Source organism: Mastomys coucha, unplaced genomic scaffold (assembly GCF_008632895.1).
Source record: "Mastomys coucha isolate ucsf_1 unplaced genomic scaffold, UCSF_Mcou_1 pScaffold18, whole genome shotgun sequence".
NCBI classification, from domain to species: Eukaryota; Metazoa; Chordata; class Mammalia; order Rodentia; family Muridae; genus Mastomys; species Mastomys coucha.
In genome coordinates, this window is record NW_022196900.1 from 109,278,006 (window position 1) to 109,300,140 (window position 22,135).

Consider the following 22,135-nt stretch of genomic DNA (forward strand, 5'->3'; position numbering starts at 1 on the left):
TGGAGATGCTTGTGGTCCCTAAAGAGCAAACCCAGCCTACCTCTAAAGGGAATGGAGAGGGAGGTCCCTTCAGGACCCAGTCCATGTGAATGACCAAGTCCTCAGACCTCAGACACACCTCATGGACATACCTTTCTGTGGCCTAGCAGTGTTTGGAGTCATCTGGAGGGCAGCGGCCACAGCACCTACAAGGCTACAGCCATTCCAGGGTGTGAGAAACACCACGGCGGGAGGGGGGGCAGGGCGGGGGGCCTGGCCTGCCAGAGCTCTTCCCTCGGGTGTCGCAACCCACACACTACCCAAGCAGCTCTGTCCCCATCTCCGCTAGGGCTGTCCCACCCAGCAGCTAATGCCTATTAATTCTTGCTTCGAAACAAACCGGTTCTGTCGGTCTGTGCCCTCTGTCCCCCAGTTCATGCAGCAGTTTTACAATGACACCTACTATGACAGAAATGAGCAGACGATCGAGTCCTTCACCCTGACGCTGCTGTGGTCCCTCACAGTGTCCATGTTCCCCTTCGGGGGCTTCATCGGCTCTCTCATGGTTGGAGCCTTGGTGAATAAACTGGGCAGGTAAGAGATGAGGAGGTTGGGGTGTGTGTGTGGTGGGGCGGGTATACACTTACTGGTGTTGGTATGTGAATAGAAGTGTGCTAGTACAAGCGTTTATGTGTGTACATTAAAGCTGGGTGAACGGGCGTTTACGTGTGTACATTAAAGCTGGGTGAATGGTGAATGTCTTTCCCCTGTTGCTTTTCATCTTTTTTTTTTTTTTTAATTTCTTCTTATTTTATGTGTATGAGTGTTCTGCCTCCATCTAAGCATGTGCACTGCCTGTGTGCCTAGTGCCTGATGAGGTCAAAAGAGGGCGCTAGATCCCCTAGGACTGGGATTCAGGGCTGTTGTAAGCTGCCACGAGAGTGCTGGGAGCTGAACCCAGGTCCTTTCCAAGAACAGCAAGGATTTCTAACCACTTGGCCTTTCCAACATATTTTTACTGAATCTTAGGGAATTTCAGTGCCCAGCCTTATCAGGACCACCAACCCATTCACTCCTGGCCCTCAGTGGAAGCACTGACCATGGGCCTCAACATGGTCTCAGGGGTTCCACACGCCATCACATCAGCGTGGCCCTCTGAGGCAGCAAACCCGACGGCATGGCCGGGCCGACTGGTCAGTGTGCTTCGGACCCTGCCAGTCTTCACACCTCCTCTCTTGCTGGGGCTCCAGTCACGCACGCCACTGTGCCTAGCTTTTGAGATGTGTTCTGGGGATCAGAACTCAGGTCCCCAAACATGCACAACAGGCACTTTACTGGCTGGACTGTCTCCCTAGCTTCTGCTCCTGTTTCTGAAACAGTGTGTCATGTAGCCCAGGTTGGCCTCACGCTCACTGTGTAGTCACGGGTAATAATGAGCTCCTCACTATTTGCTTCTTCCTCCCAATTGATGGGATTGCAGTCACATGTCTGCTTGCCCCGTTAGGGTATATAGATTTTTATTGCCCCAACTCATAAATATCCATCATCAGATTTTAAACATGGGCCTAAAAGTTGTCATAAGATGAGGGTAGACTCAGCATGGCCAGTTTCCCTTTCTATTGGGGTCATTCAAAGAAACTGGACAGGGACTAATAATGTTAGGGGCCCTAGACAAAGGACCTAGGTGTCAGGGATGGCTAGGGACATCCCCCAGAATGAACATCATGTACCAGAGAAGACACAGGACTCCATGTCCTTTGCTTCAGTCAAACCACAAACCACTTCCCCTTTAGTGACTTTTGGCTTTGGAAGAGTTGAGAACCCATATGCAAGAGTGTACTACAATCTCAGGACTCAGTGGGTGGAGGCAGAGGATCTTGAGTTCAGTGCCAGCCTGGCCCACAGAGTGAGACCCAGTCATGATCTTGCATCAAGACCAGAGTCTGGAACCCTGCTGTGAAACTTCAGCAAGGAATGCGTCTTGGGAACGGAGAGATGGCTCGGTGGTTAAAAGCACTTGTTGCAGAGGACCCAGTTTTGGCTCCTAGCACGCGCATGGCAGCGCTCAACCACTTGGGACTCCAGTTCAGGGGATCTGATGCCCTCTTCTGACTTCCATAGGTACACATGTGCACAGTGCACAAACATACATTTAGGCAAAATAATTAATACACATAAAATTAAATGTATAAGTAAATCTTTATATTTTTTTCCTTAAGTATACAACCTCTGGCTCTGGATCTGAGACCTTGAGGTGGCCCTGTGAGGTTAGTATGAACCCATAGCTTTCTCTGCGGGCCCCCAGTGTGAGTCAGATCTGCAGGACACAGGTCAGCACTAGTAAACTCATACCCAGGTGGGGCCAAGCTTTGCCCACTGAGATGACCACTTGGAATTCGGTCAGTATGAGTTCACTTCTTTGCAGCTGCCTTAAATATTTGCAGATATTTTTAAAAACAGCAACAGTGAATTAATTTATGGATGGTTTCTAGGTGCCAAACACTAAAGAGCTTCCAGAAGTACATTCATAGCTAAGCCAGGGGCACACTCCTATGATCCTGGCTCTTCAGAAGTAGCAGAGTCTAAAGTTTTAGGCCATCGTACAAGGCATAGTGAGATTGTGGTTTTCAAAAATGTCTTAAATATGTCTGTGCATGTGCTCACACATGTGTGTATGCACATGTATGCACGAGCGCGCACACACACACACACATATATGCATCCACGCACGCATGCACCAATGGAAGTTTTAGTTGGGCTTTTGCTTGCTTGCTTATTTTATTTTGTCTGATGTTGTGGTAGTGGATCCCCAGGCCTCACGCATCACTGATAGAATGGATGTGTCTGTGTGTCTTGAAGCTGTGTTGAAATCTCTGTGGACAAGGTGGTTCTTCCTTTGTTTGGTCTTGGGATTTTTTGGAGGTTTTTGTTTTTGTTTTGTTTTGCTGTGTTGTGCCTTTTTAAACAATATTTTTCATATATGTTATACATATAATATATATATGAGTTTTGTCTGCATGTATGTATATGTACTGTGTGCAAGCCTGTTGCCTATAGAATTACAGACAGCTGTGAGGTGTCAGGTAGGTGCCTAGAGTCGAACCTGGATCCCATAGAAGAGCAGCCAGTGCTTTTTATCACTGAGCCACCTCTTTAGTCCCCCTTTGCTTTTTTCTTTTGCTCCTCGAGACAGGATTTCTCTGTGCCTTGGAACTCTATAGACCAGGCTGACCTCGAATTCACAGAGATCTGCCTGCCTCTGGTTCCCAAGTGCTGGCTGGGAGCCACCACTTCCAGAGCCCAGAGTGTTTGATTTTTGGGGGGCAGGGTTTTAAAAGATAATCCTCCTGCCTCAGCATCCTATGATATGAGTTTAGGACATGAGCCACTATGCCTGGCTCTGTTTGTGTCTTTCTGATAGCCCTGTGTTTGTGATATTTTTATTTTTACAACAGTTTATATTTTGGCATTTCTTAAGGCTATTGTTGGACCTTGATCTCAGTCTGTATTAGCTTTCTGTTGTCTTAAGCCCTGTGTTTTCCAACTTTTTTTCCTTCATTGTAAGCATCAGTTCTTTCTCTCATGCATTATACTTTCGCATTGTATCTTCAGACTCATCTCAAAGCCACCTAGAGTTTATATTTCTAGAATCTTCAGGTTTTACATTTTTGGCTATTATCTTATTGAACTATTATCTGTACAAAATCTGTGCCTAGATTCACTTTTATTTGTTTTTTAAATTTTTTTATCTTTCATTTTATTTTATATTTACGGGCATTTTGCCTGCATGTGTGTCTGATTCCCAGGAGACATGAAGAGAGTATCGGTTCCCCTGGAACTGGAGTTACAGATGATTGTGAGCTGCCATGTGGGTCCTGGGACTTGAACTTGGGTCCTCTGCAAGAGCAGAGTGGCCTCTGGTCTACATTCTTACAGTTTTTTGTTTGTTTGTCTTGTTTTTGATTATTGTGCTGCAACTGAATCCAGGCCTCGCACCACACATGCTAGGCAGCCACTCTGCCCCCAAGCCCCATGCCATTCTGTCTGGTTTTGAGACAGTCTCCGGCCTGTGCTGCCAGGTTTGGCCTGAGCTGCTAGGTCCATCAATCCACATGCCTCAGTCTTCTGAGTGCTAGGACTACGGCTCAGGGACAAGCCCAGGCCTAGTATCTCACTCCATGTTCCTCTGTCCCCATCACCAGTGCCCTCTGACCTTTGCCCCCACAACAGGAGATGCACCTGACCTCTGTCAGTTCCAGGGCCCGGTGAAGCTCACTGCTGGGGACGCTGTTGAGAGCACACCTTAAGGAGTGTTTGCTGACTGAATGAATTGCTGCTGAATGAACAATGAAATGGATGAATGAATGGATCCTTAAGCTAACCCGACTTTTACCCTCCACAGAAAAGGGGCCCTACTGTTCAACAACATATTCTCCATCCTGCCGGCCATCTTAATGGGGTGCAGCCAAATTGCCCAATCGTTTGAGCTAATAATTGTTTCCAGACTTCTGGTTGGAATATGCGCAGGTAAGGAAACCTTCCTGGTGGCCCCCAGGCCTCTGACGCAGTCTGATGCCTTGAAGCACAGAGACGGGAACTTGAGTTTGTTCCTCGTCCTTGTGGGTGGGCAGACCGTCACAAGGATGCTTCTCAGCAGTGACCAAGATGACGGCCCGTTAGTGCCATCATCTTAGTGCCAGTTAGTGAGCAGTGCCTTTGATAGACTGTCCTATACCATGAGAACGAAAAGGTCTCATGAAATTCTCTCTCAGGTGCTCTTTATCTGTGCATGTGTAAGAGAACCAAGTCGAACAATAGATTTCTGGGTTGTTGTGGGGTTGTGGTTTTTTGGGGTTTTTTTTTGTTTGTTTGTTTTTTCTTTTTAAGATTTCTCTATTTTTTGTGCATTGGTGTTTTGCCTGCATGTATGTCTGTGTGAGGGTGTCAGATCCTCTGGAACTGCAGTTACAGACAGCTGTGAGCTGCCATGTGGGATGCTGGGAATTGAACCCAGATCCTCTGGAAGAGCAAACAGTGCTCACAAACTGGTGAGCGGTCTCTCCAGTTTCTGTATTTTCTAAACTGTGATCTGTGGTCTTAAAAAGGATGCAGAGCTGGGGATGGAGAGATGGCTCCGTGGTTAGGAGCACTGACTGCTCTTCCAGAGGTCCTGAGTTCAATTCCCAGCACTCACACAGTGGCTCACAGCCATCGGTAATGGGATCCGATGCTGTCTTCTGGAGTGTGTCTGAAGACAGCTACAGTGTACTCACATACAATAAATAAATAAATAAATAAATAAATAAATAAATAAATAAATCTTTAAAAAACAAAACAAAACAAAAAAGGTTGAAGAGCTGGTTTGTAAGCCTCACCCATAGCTGTCTCAGCCCAGGCTGCATGGAAGTGCTGTGTTCCTTTTGGAAAGCTTTCCTATCTCAGCCAGGCTGCATGGGAGCGCTGTGTCCCACAGCTGTCTCAGCCCAGGCTGCATGGAAGTGCTATGTCCCACAGTTGTCTCAGCCCAGGCTGCATGGAAGTGCTGTGTTTCTTTTGGAAAGCACTTCCCTAATTGTTTAGAAAAGGAGACTGTTCAAAGCTACACCTGTGGCTTCCCGGCAGTCTGGAAGCTGGTGTCACCAGAGGTGGTGCACACCTTTGGTCCAGCACTCAGAAAACAAAGATGGGTCTCTATGAATTTGAGGCCAGCCTGATCTACAATAGTTAGGCCAGCCAAAGTGAAGGACTGCAAGATGTGTGTGTGTGTGTGTGTGTGTGTGTGTGTGTGTGTGTGGTTGTGGGGGAGGTGACCATATCAGGGGGAAAACTATAGCCCTTGGGCAGCCTCCACTCAGTACTGAGTCATGCTCCTCACCCCAACTCCACCCCTGAGAAAACCTGGGCAGTCATCGGTCATGTCGTCATCTGGCTTGTCTCTGTCTTTGGTTTTCCCTGCAAAAGCTTTTCAAAAAGTAGAAAACGTCCAGAAGTTGTCAGCTGTGAGCTGGTACAGTCTCTTTTCTATTGATCATGAACATTCAGGATAGGTTTATAATAATAATAATAATAATAATAATAATAATAATAATGAGTAAAACAACTCTGACCAATAAATCACAGCTAAAATTCCACAATTAGGTAAGATGGCTCATCAAGTAAAAGTACTTGTTGTGTTTTATAAAAAGAAAGAGAAACCAGGAATATGTTTGGTGGAGGCACAGCAGGGTGTGGGGGAAGGGGGTGCCTCTGCAGGCCCATGCTGAGGTGGCCAGCCATAGTAGAATAGAATTTATTCAGGGCATGGGGAGGAGAGTTGAGAGGGCAGCCATGAGCACGTGGAGAGAGAGGGGAGAGGGGAGTGGGAGAGGATAAATGATCAGGAACAAGAGGAGAGAGGAAGAGAGGAGGGGCATGCAAGCCCTCCTGGAGTGAGTCAGGCACACCTGTTGCCTGGCAGCTGTGGGGCGGAGCCTAGACGAAACGCCAACACTTGTCACCAAACCTGACAACCTGAGTTCTATCCCAGGAGTCCACACCAAAGGATAGAAGCATAGCTCCCCAAAGTACACACACACGCACACACACACATACACACACACATACATACATACACACACATCACACACCACACACAAACCACACACACACACACACACACACACACACACACATGAGGGAGAGAGACGGCGAGAGAGAAGGAGAGGGGGTGGGAATAAATGTAATTTAAAACTCTTGACAGATGCTGGCCCTGGTGGCATACACCTATGATATCGGCTACTTGATAAGCAAAGGCAAGAGGATTGGAAGTTCAGGTTGGCTTGGGCTCTCCGCTTGGGCTGTAGAATGTGCTCTCCGTTGGCTTGGGCAAACCCTGTCTCAAAGCAAAACAAAAAGTAATGAGAGGACAGGGAATAGAGCTCAGTGAGAGGACATCTACTCCACAAGTGGCTTCATTTGCAGCACACACACAGAAATAAATCCTAACCTGTGGCTATGAGGGCTCTAACACTTGCCATGCTGAGGCAGGAGGATTACCAGTTTGAGGCTAGGCTGGCACGTTTATATGTAGTAAGACCTTGATTGTTTTGTTTTTATTTGCTTGTGTTTGCTTTTGTGCACACTGATCTCAAACTTTTAGCAATTCTCCTGCATCAGCCTCTCAAGTGTTTGGATTACAGGTGTCCATTAGCACAGCTGGCTAAGACCTTTGTGGGGTTGAGGGGGTGGAAATTCCAACCTTTGTACTTCAAAAAACATACTTCTAGCCAACGTTGGTCTCACTGTCTTCATTTGCATGTTTATTTGGGAGCGTGGTACTCCTGTGCCATGTCCCACAGGTGCAGATCCAAGAGGATCTGCGTATACACACACACACACACACACACACACACACACACACAGACACACACAGACACAGACACACAGACACACACACAGACACAGACACACACACAGACACACACACAGAGACACAGACACACACACACAGACACAGACACACACAGACACACACACACACATACACACAGACACACACACAGACACAGACACACACACAGACAGACACACACAGACACAGACACAGACACACAGACACACACACAGACACAGACACACACACAGACAGACACACACAGACACAGACACACACACACAGACACACACACAGACACACACACAGACACAGACACACAGACACACAGACACACACACAGACACACACACAGACACAGACATACACACAGACAGACACACACAGACACACACACACAGACACAGACACACACACACAGACACAGACACACACAGACACACACACACATACATACACATACACACACACAGTTTTTATGAAAGATAATCAGCTAGAAAGCAAAACAATACAGCTGCCAGGTGTGCTAAGTTCAAGACCTCAAGAGCAGGCGTTCTTCCTAAGACGCTGCCTCTTTAAGCAAACAAACAAAAGTAGACTTTTAACAAAAGTTTCTCTCATAAGAAGGGTGACATTATTCCACATCTTTGCCAATCACTTTACTGTCTGTCTTAATAGCAGACATTTGGATTTTTTGTTGTTGTTTTCATGAGACATGATAAATTATAGTTATACAGTAAATAATTATAAGCAGTCAACAACATTACAAAACCGCCCACCAGCCCCAGGACTGAGAAGCATCGCGTGACCTCCTCCGGGTGTTTCCCAGGGAGGGCATGGTGGCACGTGTGCACCGCACGTGGCAGCGTCCAGTGGCTCCATTATCAGCGCGGCAGGCAACAGGGGCACTTGCGGGATGGCCCGCAGGAGGGAGGAGCCGCGTGGCTACTGGGGTGAGGCCCCGTCAGAGGGCCCTCGTAATCCGCTGCAGAATCACGGCCCAGCCCTGTGTTCAGTTAGCCCACGGCCCAGCCCTGTGTTCAGTTAGCCCACGGCCCAGCCCTGTGTTCAGTTAGCCGCGGCGGAGGATGGCAAGCAGCTTCCAGAAAGCTCCTCAGACCACGCCAGCCGCATAGCTCCCCTGAGGACGTAGTAGACGACCCAGCCGTGACTGGGAGCAAAGGTAGCCGAGCTTTGCTTTCCGGAGGCTCGCAGTTCATGGGTTTGTTGTTGAGCAACTCCTTGGCAAGAGGACTGAAGGCTTTCCCTGGCCAGAAGGAATGCAGACCTTGCAACTGCTCCCCCACCCCACCTCCACGCCCTCCACGCCCCGCCCCTCTCTGCCCCGCCCCGCCCATCCACACCTTTTTCTTCTTCTTTTTAAGCTGAATTACAAGCTTCCTTACCTTCTTACTTTTGTATCAGGGACGGAACCCAAAGCCTTGTGCACACTAGATACCCTCTCTTCTCATCTCCCAGGACCCCACCTATACTTTTTTTTAATATTTATTTTGTTATTGAACTGGGGGAGGGGGCAGGTTGAGGGAGGCATGTGCACATAAGTGCAGGTCCCTGCAGAGAAGAGAGAGTCGGATCCAGTGGCACCAGAGTTATAGGTGGTTCTGAGCCTCCTGATGAGGTAGGTCTCTGAGAACCGGACTCAGGACCTCTGCGAGGGCAGCCAGTTCTCTTAACTGCTGAGCCACCTCTCTGACTCTTGCATTTTTGTTTCTCAGGGTTTTTTTGTTTTTTGTTTTTAATTTAGTTGTTTACTTCGTGGGAGGAAGAGGACATGCGCCTCTCTCCTTCCACCATGCATATCCTGCAACTTGAACTCAGATCAGGAGGGTCGCCAACTGAGACCTTTACCCACTGAGCCATCCCACCAGCCCCCAGTTCATCTATTCCTAAAAAGAGTCATACTTTGACATGATGGGAAATTTTACAAGACTACATAGTGGGGAGCTGGAGAGATGGCTCAGTTCAGTTCCTAGTACCCAGGTCGGGCAGCTTATGGCCACCTACCTATCACTCCAGCTCCCAGGATCTGTCTGTAAACACACCCACAAAACACACACGCCAAAACACATTACTAAAATAAATAAATAAATAAACCTTTTAAACACAGACTAAATAGTGGGGTTCAGAGTAGCCTCAGCATCCATAAATCCCAGAAATGCATATATACAACAATATAGACTGAAATTTGTTATATGTGCCACTCAAAGCTTTTCAAAGGCATGGCGCCCCTTTGTATCTCCCACTGGCCTGGATCTAACCTTCTGCCTGCTATGTGTGTTAGATGCCTAAGGCAGGGGGTTATTATCACATGCTGTCTCCAGAAAGTAAACCAGTGGGCAGGGCTGTTGTTGGGCCTTTCTGTGACTGATTCTTTTCTCCCTGAGGGGAAGGAGAGGGGCGTGTCTAATCCTCTTCCTTCTGTGTGCAACCTGGGCCAGTCAGGAGCAAGGATTAGGGTCTGGCTGGACTGTACCCCCAGGTAACACAGTCAAGAAGCGAAACTCCTGTCAGGAGCTTTGCCCATATGATTTCTTTCCTTGAATTTTAAGGCACTAAGAATTAGAAGAGGCGCTTACAAGGGCCATTCATTCATTCATTCATTCATTCTTTCTTTCATTCACTGTGTTATGGAAGGGTGTGTGTGTGAGGCAGGGTATATAGGTGTGCATGCACATGTGTGTGGAAGTGAGAAGTCCACCTCTGGGGGGCACTTTTAGGAGCTCTCCATATTTTTGAGGCCCGGTCTCTCACTGGTCAGGCCAGGCTGGCTGGCCTTTTAGCTGCAGAGATTGACCTGGCTCCTGGACCTCCTGCGTGGGGATTAGCAGTATGTACTCTCACACCCAGATTTCTGTGGGTTCTGGGAATTGAACTCAGTTCCCCTACCTGCACAGGAAGCACTTACCAACCGAATTATTCCCATTTTAAGGGGGCGGGTCAGACTAGATAGCGCACTTAGCAAGGTACATTGAGTCTTTGAAGACACAGTTGGCTTCTACCAGACATTTTCCTGGTTGTGTTCTTTATTTTATTTTATCTTAAAGATCTATTATGCATACAGTGTCTTGTCTGCGTCTATGCCTGCACACCAGAAGAGGGCACCAGATCTCACTATAGATGGTTGTGAGCCACCTCAGGCCGCCTGGAAGAGCAGCCAGTGCTCTTAACCGCTGAGCCAGCTCTCCAGCCTTCTTGGTTGTATTCTTACGGCGATTCTCCTTCCAGGTATCTCTTCCAATGTGGTCCCTATGTACTTAGGGGAGCTGGCCCCGAAAAACCTGCGAGGGGCTCTGGGAGTGGTCCCACAGCTCTTCATCACTGTTGGCATCCTTGTGGCCCAGCTGTTCGGCTTTCGGAGTTTCTTGGCAAACGAGGATGGTGAGAAGAGGCCCCAGCCCCCGCCCCTCTCCCCAAAGCCCCTACCTAGCGCCATTACTGGAAGCTTCTGCCTGCAGACCTCCCTATTCTGTCCAGTGGAGACTGTCCTTTGTCCACTCGCTGTTCCAAAGCTCACTAGCACATTGTAACAAGTTCCCTCTAGACGACAGCAAGGCGTCTCAACTGAACAGGAGGGCCTTTTCCCCTCGAATTGCTAAGTGACCGTCCACGCTCAGAAGGCAATGCCTACTGCTGAGTGGCGTCCTCACCTCCTCTTTCTCTGCCTCGAGTCTTGAAACACTGTTTTTGTAGTTGAGACAAGGTCTCATGCCAGCTAGGATGGCCTCAAACTCACTTGGTAGTCAGAGTGACCTTGAACTCCTGATCCTCCTGCCTCCACCCCACAAGTCCTGAGATTACAGGTGGCAAGACCACAACTGTTTTATGCAGTGCTGGAGAGCAAACCCAGAGATCTCGAAAATGCTAGGCAAACACTCTCCCAACTGGGCCCAGCCCTACCCCCATCTCTCTCTCTTATTTCCTTCCTTCCTATTTTTCTTTTTGAGCCTTAAGCTTCTGAGAGAGAGAGATACGACTCAATGCTCGTGCCTGCCGTCGCCTGGGCACCATATCTTCTGTAATAGTTCGTCTGTTCCTCCCAGCAACCCCAGGAGATCATGACCTTCAAACACACCCATTTTACAGATACAGAACCTGAGACATGTGCAAAGTCCTGCTAAGATTCAGACCCTGCAGCCTGAGCCTGGCTCTGTGTCGCTTTGCCATACTCCCATCGTCCCTGCACGTGTTCAGGACACCTCCATCAAGGTGCCACGTTATCCCTTGGAGCTGGGACCTAAAATGAATGCACCAGGGTTGAGTCTCAGGGAGCCCCAGGCAACAGAGCAAACCCTCCGCAGCATCGCCCTGAGCAGGAGGGAAGGGGTAGTTCTGTCCTGAAGAGAATATTCTAGGCCTGGGCAGAGGAGACGAGAATGTCGAAATCCTGTGTGCCTTTAGGGAACTGAAAAAGGATGGCGTGTTCGGACGTCCACCCTTGTCTGCGACTTTCCTGCCATGCAAGGCTGCGGTTTAACCTTGCCCATTTTAGAGCCCTCAGGGTGACCCCTGGCTTACGACAGCTGCTCTGCTATAACAGAGCTGGCCAGCAGGTGACGCAGTGAGAGGAGGCGCAGGAAGAGGGCACCCGTGATTAAGGCTGCACAGTGATCAGGGTTGAGAAGTGGGATCTGGGTTAGTGTCTCCCGGGAGATCCTTGGTGCCTTGGTGAGGAGAGCTGCAGTGTAGGAGACTGGGCGGAGGGGCCCAGGGGCTGGTGACCATGGCTCCCATGGGAGACAGCAGCACTTGTCGTGCACAGGACAGGGGACATAGGCACTGTTCTGATCAAGGGGCAGCAGGAGCGGGGAGAACATTGCCTAGAAAGTGGTGGTGGTGCGGCCAGGAGCCGAACTTTCGGCCAGGAGCTGAACTTTCAGCCAGGAGCCGAACTTGTCGTTGGTCGACACTTATGTTCTAGATGAAATCAGCCAATTTTTTGGCCAGGAGCAGTGGATTATGGGATGGGGTGGAAGTTCAGAGGTTCATGTGTGTCTTAAGGAAGAGTACAGCTAAATGAGGGTTTCCTGGCCTGGAATCAACTACAAAAGACCAGGGGAGTTGGATATAGCCAGGGGAGTTGGACATAGTGGCACATGGCTGTAATCCTGGGGTCAGAAGGTAAAACAAAGAGACTGAGGGAAGTAAGTCAGCCTGAGACACACAGTAGGTTAAGTCAGCCTGAGACACACAGTAGGTTTGAGGCCAGCCTGAGTTACATTCTACTTTCTTAAGAGGGGGGGAGGCATTCAGTACGTAGAGGCACTTGTTGCCAAATCAGATGACCTGAGGACCCACATGGTGCAGGGAGGAAAGTGATGTCACAAGCTGTCTCGGACCAGTGCGTGATCATGATCCCTCACTCTCCATTTCCCTTCCCCTCCCTCTCTCTCTCTCTTCTTCTCTCTTTCTTTCTCCCCACTCTTCCCCTCCCTCCCTCCCTTCTTCTCTCCCCTCCCTCCCACCTTCTCGCTCTCCTTCACTTTTTCTCTCTTCTATACACACATATATCATAAAATAAATAAGTAAATGTAATCAAAATGTAAAAACCCAAAACCCAAAGTGCATGTAGACTGGGCATTATGATGCCCGTACATCTGTAATCCCAGCCCTCAGGAGGCTGAGACAGGAAGACAGAGTTCTGGGCCAGCCTGGACTACATAAGACCTATATCATATGGAAACACAGGATTAGTTATTCGCCAGCTGTCAAGTGATTATAACCTCCTCAGATTGGATGAGCAGGGCAGCAAAGATTCAGCCTGTGTGCATATGGCTTTGCTCCCAAAGAACTAAGTGCTCTCAGTAAGGGGCCCAGACTCTGCTCTGCGTGTAAAATGGGGCTGGACTGGCTCCCACCCCCAAAGGGGGCCTTAAGGAGGGTGTGAGCTCCTTTGTGACTGGCACACACATGTCTATCACATCAGTGATCTAGAGCACAGAGGCGACTCAGGCAGGAGCAGAACTGCTCTTTTTCTTGGTAGCCACTTATTCTAGTTTTTATGCAAAGTGGGTGTTTTGTCAACCCGTCGATCTGTGCATCCTGTGCATGCTTGGTGCCTGTGAAGGCCGGAAGAAGCCTTGAGATCCCCTTACAGGTGGCCGTGAGCCACAGTCTGGGTGCTAGTAACTGAACTGAGATCCGCTGCAAGAGCAGCAAATTCTCTCCGCTACTGACCCACCCATCCAATCTGTTCTAAAGCTATTTTTATTGTGAACACATTATGTATAACTCCCAGTAAACATAAAGAAAGACAAAGAAACCAGATGCTCTGAGACCATTCCTCAGGTCAAGAGAGAGCTGCATGGAACCCCAGGCTGCTGTGAGCCCCTCCCTCAACAGCACTCTCCTTTCCCGGAAGCCGATCACTCTGCTGACCTCATTTTCCCCTTGCTTTGGGTCCAGGCTCATCACCTTTGAGGATGGTAGGGTGGATTTTTCACCTGCTTCTGAACGCGGTATAAGGGCTTTCACTAGACATTGAGTGTTTACACTTCAATCATGCTGGAGAGATCTGTCCAGGCCATCGCTGTTTTCCTCAGTATTCACCTACATCCTAGGACCACAGGATGGCTACTGTGTCCACTCTCTGTGGAATATAACAGGCATTTGTGTTACCATTGCTTTTGTTTTTGAGTTTATCAGCACTGCTTGGACCACTCCAGCTTAGGTGTCCTTGTGTCCCACACAAGCGTCTCTGGATCAGTCTCAGTATGTTCCATCCGGCTGGTCTCTAAAAGACAATGCGGGCCTGTATAAATGACACATAGAGACTTGCCATTTGCCCATGTCCGTGCCCACATTTGGCATTACTAGATGTTTTTGTATGCCCAGCTCCTCAGTGTGTTGTGGTCAGTCATGCCTCAGCTACTGTGTAAATAGCTACCAGATTTCTATGGAAATTGTCAAGCTTAGTCCTCAAAGAGCCCTTGTCACCCTCAGGTGATGGCTCAGAGTGCCTGGCACAGTTCAGAGAGTGGAGAAAAAGGTGTCCACATCCTCTGTGCCTGTGTGACCTTACACCCTTGCTTGCAGGCTGGCCAATTCTCCTGGGTCTGACTGGAGTCCCCGCAGGCCTTCAGCTCCTCCTCCTCCCCTTCTTTCCCGAGAGCCCCCGCTACCTCCTGATTCAGAAGAAAAATGAATTCGCTGCTGAGAGAGGTGAGGTTGGTGGCAGCTCTCTCCTGACCCTGGGTCTTGGGCTTTTCAGCTCTGAGGTCATGCCCTCTGTTCGTCTCTCCCTCAGCCCTGCAGAGTCTCCGAGGCTGGGAGGATGTGCACCTAGAGATGGAGGAGATCCGGAAGGAGGATGAGGCCGAGAGGGCGGCGGGCTTCATCTCTGTGTGGAAGCTGTTCACTATGCAGTCCCTGCGTTGGCAACTCATCTCCATGATTGTCCTCATGGCTGGCCAGCAGCTGTCAGGAGTGAATGCGGTACGGGCATCCTGTGAGCTAGGGGCGCAGAAGGCAGTGTGCGACCAGGCACTGATGCTGCTGCTCCCACATACCCTAAGGGGTTGGGGGTGGGCCACTGGCCATCCTACACCTGAGAGCCTCTGCCAAACTCCACGGTTCTCCTCCAGATCTACTACTATGCTGACCAGATCTACCTCAGCGCGGGTGTGAAAAGCAACGACGTCCAGTATGTGACAGCTGGAACAGGGGCCGTCAACGTGATCATGACCATCCTCACGGTGAGTGTCCAAGAGGAGACTTAAGCCACCAAGCAGGGGTGGAGAGTGGTGGGGGGGAGGGGAGGATATCTGAAGAGTGTAAAAGCTCCCAACTCTGAACAGAGCTGGGCCTTAGGATTGCAACATGCCTCCTAGGCTCCGACGCCCCAGCCTCAAAGCTCTGCTGTAAGCATATCACCGACTCTAGTGGGGGGTCAGCCATGGACCCCTAACACAGAGCTCCCACAATGTGCCCTTGACCTCTTCTCTCTGGGGCTGCTGAGCACGGCAGAAGTGCAGGGTCTCTACGTAGGCCCTGCAGGGAGCTCATGGCTCACACTGTTTAGGTTTCTGAGTGAACCCTGGCCCCAGCAGAGGAGCCAGCCAGGTCTCTACGCAGGCAGAATCAAGTTTACTCCAGTGCCTGGCTCCTTTTAGGAGGCCAAGGCTTTGAACCACAGGACTGAGGCTCTTGATGTGAGCGCACTTTAGAGAGTGAAGATCTGGGGCGTAGTAACCCAGCCGGACCTCCGGACTGGCCACCCACTAACACATGCTTCTGTGCATGCGTGTACAATTATTTACACATCAGTGGCCAGGCACACACTCCTCCTGGCCTCTCAAAAGTTGGTTGGGGGAGAGTGAGGGCTATTCCTGTGATGGCAGCCTCTGGTGGGGGTGCTCTGTCCCACGAGAACACTGAGCACTGGGTGTAGAAGCTCACAGTCTTCCTTCCCACACCTCCAGATCTTTGTGGTAGAGCTTTGGGGACGGCGATTCCTACTTCTCATCGGCTTCTCCACCTGCCTCATAGCCTGCATAGTGCTGACAGCCGCACTGGCGCTGCAGGTGAGGAGCCCTGGGCTGACCGGCTACTTAAAGGAACCTTAGGGAAGGTGGTGTCACATAGAGAAACGAGAAGAGGGAGAGACCCTCAACCAAGAGTGAGGCCACATTGGAGTTCTTCTCTCACCTGTGTCCCGGAGCTGTCTGTAGTTTATAACCTGTGGCCTGTGTTGTATATTGTGTGTTGTGTGTGTTTCTGATGCCTGTCTCTAACAAAGGGTTTTGTTCTGTATTGATTGAATTTATTGAACAGCATAGTAAATACTATGAGATTGAATTGGGATGAGGGATACTTTTTTTTTTTTTTGACAGGGTTTCTCTATGTAGTCCTGGCTGTCCTGGAACTCACTATGTAGACCAGCCTGGCCTCAAACTATTTTTAAAGAAAAATTTAACAGAGTTTTCTAAGGGAAGATTTTATATACTGACTATATCTATCCAAGACCATGCACAGATGCTATCAGCCTACATCCACATGTTACTCCCAACACATGGAGGATATTCGTCGTTCAAGTTTGCTTTTACCCTATTGACCACTTTCAGCAAATGATTACCACAACACACATACCCACACACATACTTGCACACACTCGAACACATGCACCAACACACGTGCACACACACATGCACACATGTACAAGTGAGAGATTAAAGTGACACTTTTAGCTTGGGTTTTAAGAGCTGATTGCATAGGAAATCAAGGCATAATCAGGTTGGTCCCATTGCTGCCTTAATGGGAGAATATGTTTATCTAGGCTGAGCACACAGTAGGAGGTCAGGTTAAGTACATAGTTGTCCATGATCTCAAATTAGCTACGAGGTCCAGCAAAAGTTCTGCCCCTGTGAAGGCCAGAGGTATTTTCTGGAAAAGATTAACACAACAGGGGCTGGAGAGATGGCTCAGCGGGTAAGAGCACTGACTGCTCTTCTGAAGGTCCTGAGTTCAGATCCCAGCAACCACATGGTGGCTCACAACCACCCGTAATGAGATCGGACGCCCTCTTCTAGTGCGTCTGAAGATAGCTGCAGTAAATTACACTGGAGCGAGCAAGATTGGAATGAGCAGGGCCTGAGTGAGCGGGGCTGGAGTGAGTGGGGCCGGCAGAGGTCCTGAGATCAACAGCAGCCACACACGATAGCTCACAGCCATCTGTACAAGTACAGTGTACTCATACACATAAAATAAATAAAAATAAATCTTAAAAAAAAAAGATTAATACAACAGATGCCAGCTGAGCTGGTGACCCTGCTCAGAAGTGACACACATTGCTGTCCTTAGCCTATGTTTTCAACATAGTAAAGGGACTAGGCACCAGCATGAGTTTGTTCTAGCATGGATAGTCAACTGTCATTGTCAGATGTTGAGGGACCGTGTGTCCTTCCCCCAGCGACTCCATCTCCCCCTCAGCTGACTTCTAAGATCTCACCTAGTTGTGCTGCAGAGTCACTGCTGGCTCCTCCAGGTCCTAGCGCCATCTCTGCCCCGAGGTCCCCGAGGCTCCCCCCTCAGCTGGCCTTCGCATTGTACATACTAACTACCTGGTTTTCCACCCCTACAGAACACCGTCTCCTGGATGCCCTACATCAGCATTGTCTGTGTCATTGTCTACGTCATAGGACATGCCCTGGGGCCCAGTATGTATCCCTTGCCTAGTGTCACGGTTTCAGTGCCCCACACCCTGATCCTTCATGGTACTCTCTGAGAGTCCCCAGGGATGGTGGACGTGACCCCAAGTGGCATCTCCCTTGTTCCTTTTAGCACAGGATGGGGAGGGGGCTGTAATTAGCACTATGGGTTGACAGTGCTGCCATGTTTGATTGGCAGAGTGAGCTCCACAGGCTGCCTCTGCCATCCATCCATCATGACTAGCATCCTTATGAATGGCATCTGCATCCTCACTGCCTCTGCCATCCATCCATCATGCCTAGCATCCTTAGGAACTGCATCTGCATCCTCACTTAGCCACCTCACAGGGTGTCTCGCAGATACTCACTGCCCCCATGGCCAAGTAGCTAGGGTGTCAAAACACCCATGGGTCCCAGGACCCTTTGTGAGCCACTGTGCCGTCTGGGAAAGTGTCTCCCCCTAACCTACCTGTCTTCCCACTTTCTTCTTCTCTGCATTCCTTCTTTCTCATGCCTCTCCCTCATCCCTTTGTCCTCCCTCTCACAGGTCCCATCCCTGCCCTGTTCATCACTGAGATCTTCCTGCAGTCCTCCCGGCCAGCCGCCTACATGATTGGAGGCAGTGTCCACTGGCTCTCTAACTTCACCGTGGGGCTCATCTTCCCATTCATTCAAGTGAGTGGGACCCAAGGCCCCAGCATCCCCCACATTCCCAAGACACCAAGGCAGAATCTTGTAGCACACCCTGCTACGCTGGTCCTTCTCCCCACAGGTGGGCCTTGGTCCCTACAGCTTCATCATCTTTGCAACCATATGTCTCCTCACCACCATCTACATCTTCATGATCGTCCCAGAGACCAAGGGCAAGACATTCGTTGAGATCAACCAGATTTTTGCCAAGAAGAACAAGGTGTCGGATGTACATCCGGAGAAGGGGGAGGAGCTTAAGGACCTCTCACAGCAGTAGCAGAGCCAGGCCACCAGCCAGCACGGCCAGCCTGCGTGGACCTCCTGTCTAGACTTTGGTTTTGGATTCTTGTCTGTGACACTGGAAGGGAGATGAGCCCGGTGGGAATGTCAGCCCTGTCACCTGCCCCCACTCAGTGGGAACATCTGACCAGCTCGTGAGCTTCTCTTGGTCACGTGCAAAGCCATCCCTCACCTTTGCGGGGTTGACTCCGGTGAAGGTCTTCCAACATCGCTTTTCTAACAAGAGTCACACTACAAGACCAGATGTGAGGATGATCGTATTTTACCAGCAAAACTGACTCTCGTGTGGTACCTGTGGGCCCAGAGAGGCCCCTGGCATCTACTTGGGATTGATGTTGTCCCCTTTCCTTATCCAGCCATGTCACAAAGCTGGAGAACAGACTGTTTGGGAAGACACACTGAGCATGAATTATTAACCGTAAACGATACAATTCTGTATAGCCAATAAAACGGATCTGATCATTTCTCTCCAAGACATAGCAGTTCTCTGCGAGCAGAGGAAGGCCGCAGGGGTGACCCCACTGCCGAGGGTGGCTGGTCTCCCCAGAGCAGGATGTGGCATGGAGAGACGCACAGACACACCCTGCTGAGGGAAGGGCTGGGGGTGGGGGTGGGGGGAGCTGCAAAGCTGTGGTGTGTTGTGGATAAAGTCAGGGAGACTGCACGTGTTGTGTCTGCAGTTGCATGGTGTACATCAAGGGGGCCTGAAGAGGAGGCTACTGGAAGGGAAGAAAGATTAGCAAGTGCAGTGAAAGCCTTGAGATATGAAAGGAGGTCCTAAGTGGACTGCGGGATGTGGTGCCTTCTATGGCAGCAGTCAGGATAGCTATGGGAGTCTGGAGCAGTTGTTACAGATACTAAAGATTCTTTGGCATTGAGTCATGCAACTGGCAAGAGCAGTCTGACACACAGGAAACACATGCTGTGACTGAGCCATCCTTGGCTTGCCACACGAGGGACAGAGAGCACTGAAGGACGGACTCTCTGAATGCCGAGGAGTGATGCTGTCAGAACCGGGAGCTAGAGATTGTGGTACCACAGTGGATTCTGCTCACAGGAACACCTGGAGCCAGGAGAGCCCCGAATCTGTAGGGGTCGTCCTGTTCCCCAATTGGTTCTTGATCCATCAATAAAGATACTAGCGACCAATGAGCTGGAAGAAATAGGCGGGACTTCCGGGTTCTCGTAGGCAAGCTAGTAGACGCTGGAGAGAGGAGAGGAGTGTTCGCCACGCTTGGGAGAGGGAATAGCTAACCAACCATGAGAGATCTCGATTGGAACGGCCATAGGCCGCTTTTCCAGACAGGAAGTTGGGGTGTTGAGCTGGGACTGAAGGTGGCTGAACAACTGAAGTTGATGGCAGATAGAATGCTGAGCTGGGAGTACTGGGAAGGGCACGTTAGCATGCTTGATTGGAGGCGCCCAGCAGTTGAGCCAAAAAGGCAGGTTGAAATTGAACACGGGGTGTGTGTGTGTGTGTGTGTGTGTGTGTGTGTGTGTGTGTGTTTTCATCCACGAATCCAATATTCTCTGGGCGAGGGCTGGTAACGCAGCCTGTTCCCAGAGCTTTAAGGCTGGCTAGCAAAAGCTACATCCTACACAAATCTACTCCCTGGTTCTAACCTTGGCTCTGCCATTAAGTATGCAAAATGCCAAGTCACTTAGCTTTTCTGTACTTCAACTAAAAGTGGAACAAACAGAACATGTCTCGTGTCACTGCTGCAGGGTTAAATCACTTCATAAGCTCATAGCATCTAGCTCAGTGATGCATGTTTGGTGCTCTGCTGTGTAGATGTGCTTAGAGATAAGCACTCCTCTAGAGACTATTTGAATCCACAAGTGAAACACAGGGCAGAGGACACTTCTGTGAGTGGACGGCAGACGGTGGGAGAGTGCGGATGGTACGGATCCTGAGTGAATGGCAGATGGTAGGAGAGTGTCGATGGCATGGATCCTGAGTGGACGGCAGACGGTGGGAGAGTGCGGATGGTATGGATCCTGAGTGAATGGCAGATGGTAGGAGAGTGTCGATGGCATGGATCCTGAGTGAATGGCAGACGGTGGGAGAGTGCGGATGGTACGGGTCCTGAGTGAATGGCAGATGGTAGGAAAGTGCTGATGGCATGGATCCTGAGTGGATGGCAGATGGTAGGAGAGTGTCGATGGCATGGATCCTGAGTGGATGGCAGATGGTAGGAGAGTGCCGATGGTATGGATCCTGGAATACTCCCTATGGCAATTGATTAGAGTTGGAGACCTTGGCATGAACTCACAAACAGTTTAAGACTCACAGAGATAGTTATGCATAGAAAAATCTAGAGTTTTGCTTGTGTGAGTAGGGTATATAGCAAGAGGTATGCCGCATGGGGGTAGGTTGATAAAGACTTAGGACGTGTGAAGGGTTCTCCGTTAGTGAGGATTCAGTAGGAGTAAGGCATTCTGCTCAGGGGAGCCCACAATATTTTGGTCTAGAAACCTAGGATGTTGCAGGACTATAAGAGAGCCTATTAAGTTTTGGGGGGTTGGGGTGGATACAGGGCCTCATTAGGAAGCCCTGGCTGGCCTGGAACTTGCTTTGTAGACCAGGATGTCATTGAACTCAAATCTGCCAGCCTCTGCCTCCCAAGTGTTGGGATTAAATGGGTGTCTACCATATTCAGTGACTCATTAGGTCTTGAGAACTACACTGGGTCTGAACTTGGTTATAATAGTCCTGGATGTTGAGTGTGTAGCTCAGGGGCAGAGCCTAGAAACAAGGCCCTGGGTTCCATCCCCGGCCTTGAAAAAACAGTCATGATAACCCTGGTGTTAGAACTGAGTCCCTAGCAGTTCCAGGTGGGACTAAAGAAGTAAAAGAGACCAGCTGGTAAACACGGGGCTCAAAGAAAGAGAAAGTGAATGAGAAAGCCAGAAAGGGAGGCAGGAAAGAGATACCATAGAACACCGAGGCCTCAGGAAGGTCTGAGTGTGGTGGGCAGCCCATGGAATGGACAGAGCAGGGCAGAGCCCCAGGCCTAATTACACACACAGTCTAGAGAATCACCCTGTCTGTCCCACAGAAGAGTTGGGGGAGCCCTGGAGGAAGGTAGGCCCCCAGAGCTTTTTTAAGACTGGGTTCAGACTTCATTTGTGCGGGAGTGACTCAAGTGTTCACAGAAGTGAGGGGTTGCACAGAAACTGCAAAGAAAGGGCCCAAGGAAGAGGCTGGATTCAGTGACCTCCAGGGACACAGTTTGGTTCGGGGCAAGGGCAGAAGGGAGGCACTCTAGAGACGGGAAAGATTTCCCTCTCCCTACCCTCCAGTCTGAGTGAGTTCTCATCTGCATGACACCTGTGTGGTCAGAGTTAGTGACAAATATCCAGTTTCCCGAGGTTTGAAGTCGAGCTGTTCCAAAGGCTAAGCCAGGCCTGGCTACGCAGCCCGGTCATCCTGGCACTTACGAGGTGAAGGAAGGAGACTAGGAGTTCAAGGTCATCCTTTGCTACACAGTGGATCCCAGAGCCTTGGGCACTGAAGAACCTACCTCCAAAATCCAAAACCAATCTCCTCCCCTAGAAATGACACTTGGGTAAATCCACATGGAAATGTGTCAGAGCAGATGAGTATTAATGGGGAGGGTGACAGCCGAGG

General features: G+C 49.8%; 1 protein-coding gene and 1 long non-coding RNA gene across 3 annotated transcripts in view; one reads left to right on the forward strand and one right to left on the reverse strand.

Moving 5' to 3' along the window:
- Slc2a5 (solute carrier family 2 member 5) overlaps positions 1-18,977 on the forward strand; it is a 24,772-nt gene extending 5,795 nt beyond the window's left edge. For both annotated transcript variants that reach the window (XM_031379549.1, XM_031379550.1), the window contains exons 4-13: positions 413-573; positions 4,382-4,506; positions 10,598-10,750; positions 14,405-14,530; positions 14,616-14,803; positions 14,953-15,063; positions 15,790-15,891; positions 17,448-17,523; positions 18,062-18,189; positions 18,287-18,977. In XM_031379549.1, the coding sequence (XP_031235409.1) occupies positions 413-573; positions 4,382-4,506; positions 10,598-10,750; positions 14,405-14,530; positions 14,616-14,803; positions 14,953-15,063; positions 15,790-15,891; positions 17,448-17,523; positions 18,062-18,189; positions 18,287-18,481 (1,365 nt within the window). In that variant the 3' untranslated portion in view covers positions 18,482-18,977. The remainder of the gene's footprint in view (positions 1-412; positions 574-4,381; positions 4,507-10,597; positions 10,751-14,404; positions 14,531-14,615; positions 14,804-14,952; positions 15,064-15,789; positions 15,892-17,447; positions 17,524-18,061; positions 18,190-18,286) is intronic.
- On the reverse strand, positions 13,563-17,454 carry LOC116097062. The gene is made up of 3 exons (XR_004121196.1): positions 17,316-17,454; positions 14,491-14,650; positions 13,563-14,102 (listed from the first exon to the last, which is right to left on the reverse strand). It is a non-coding gene; the product is annotated as an uncharacterized LOC116097062 (long non-coding RNA).
- Positions 18,978-22,135: the final 3,158 nt, after the last annotated feature.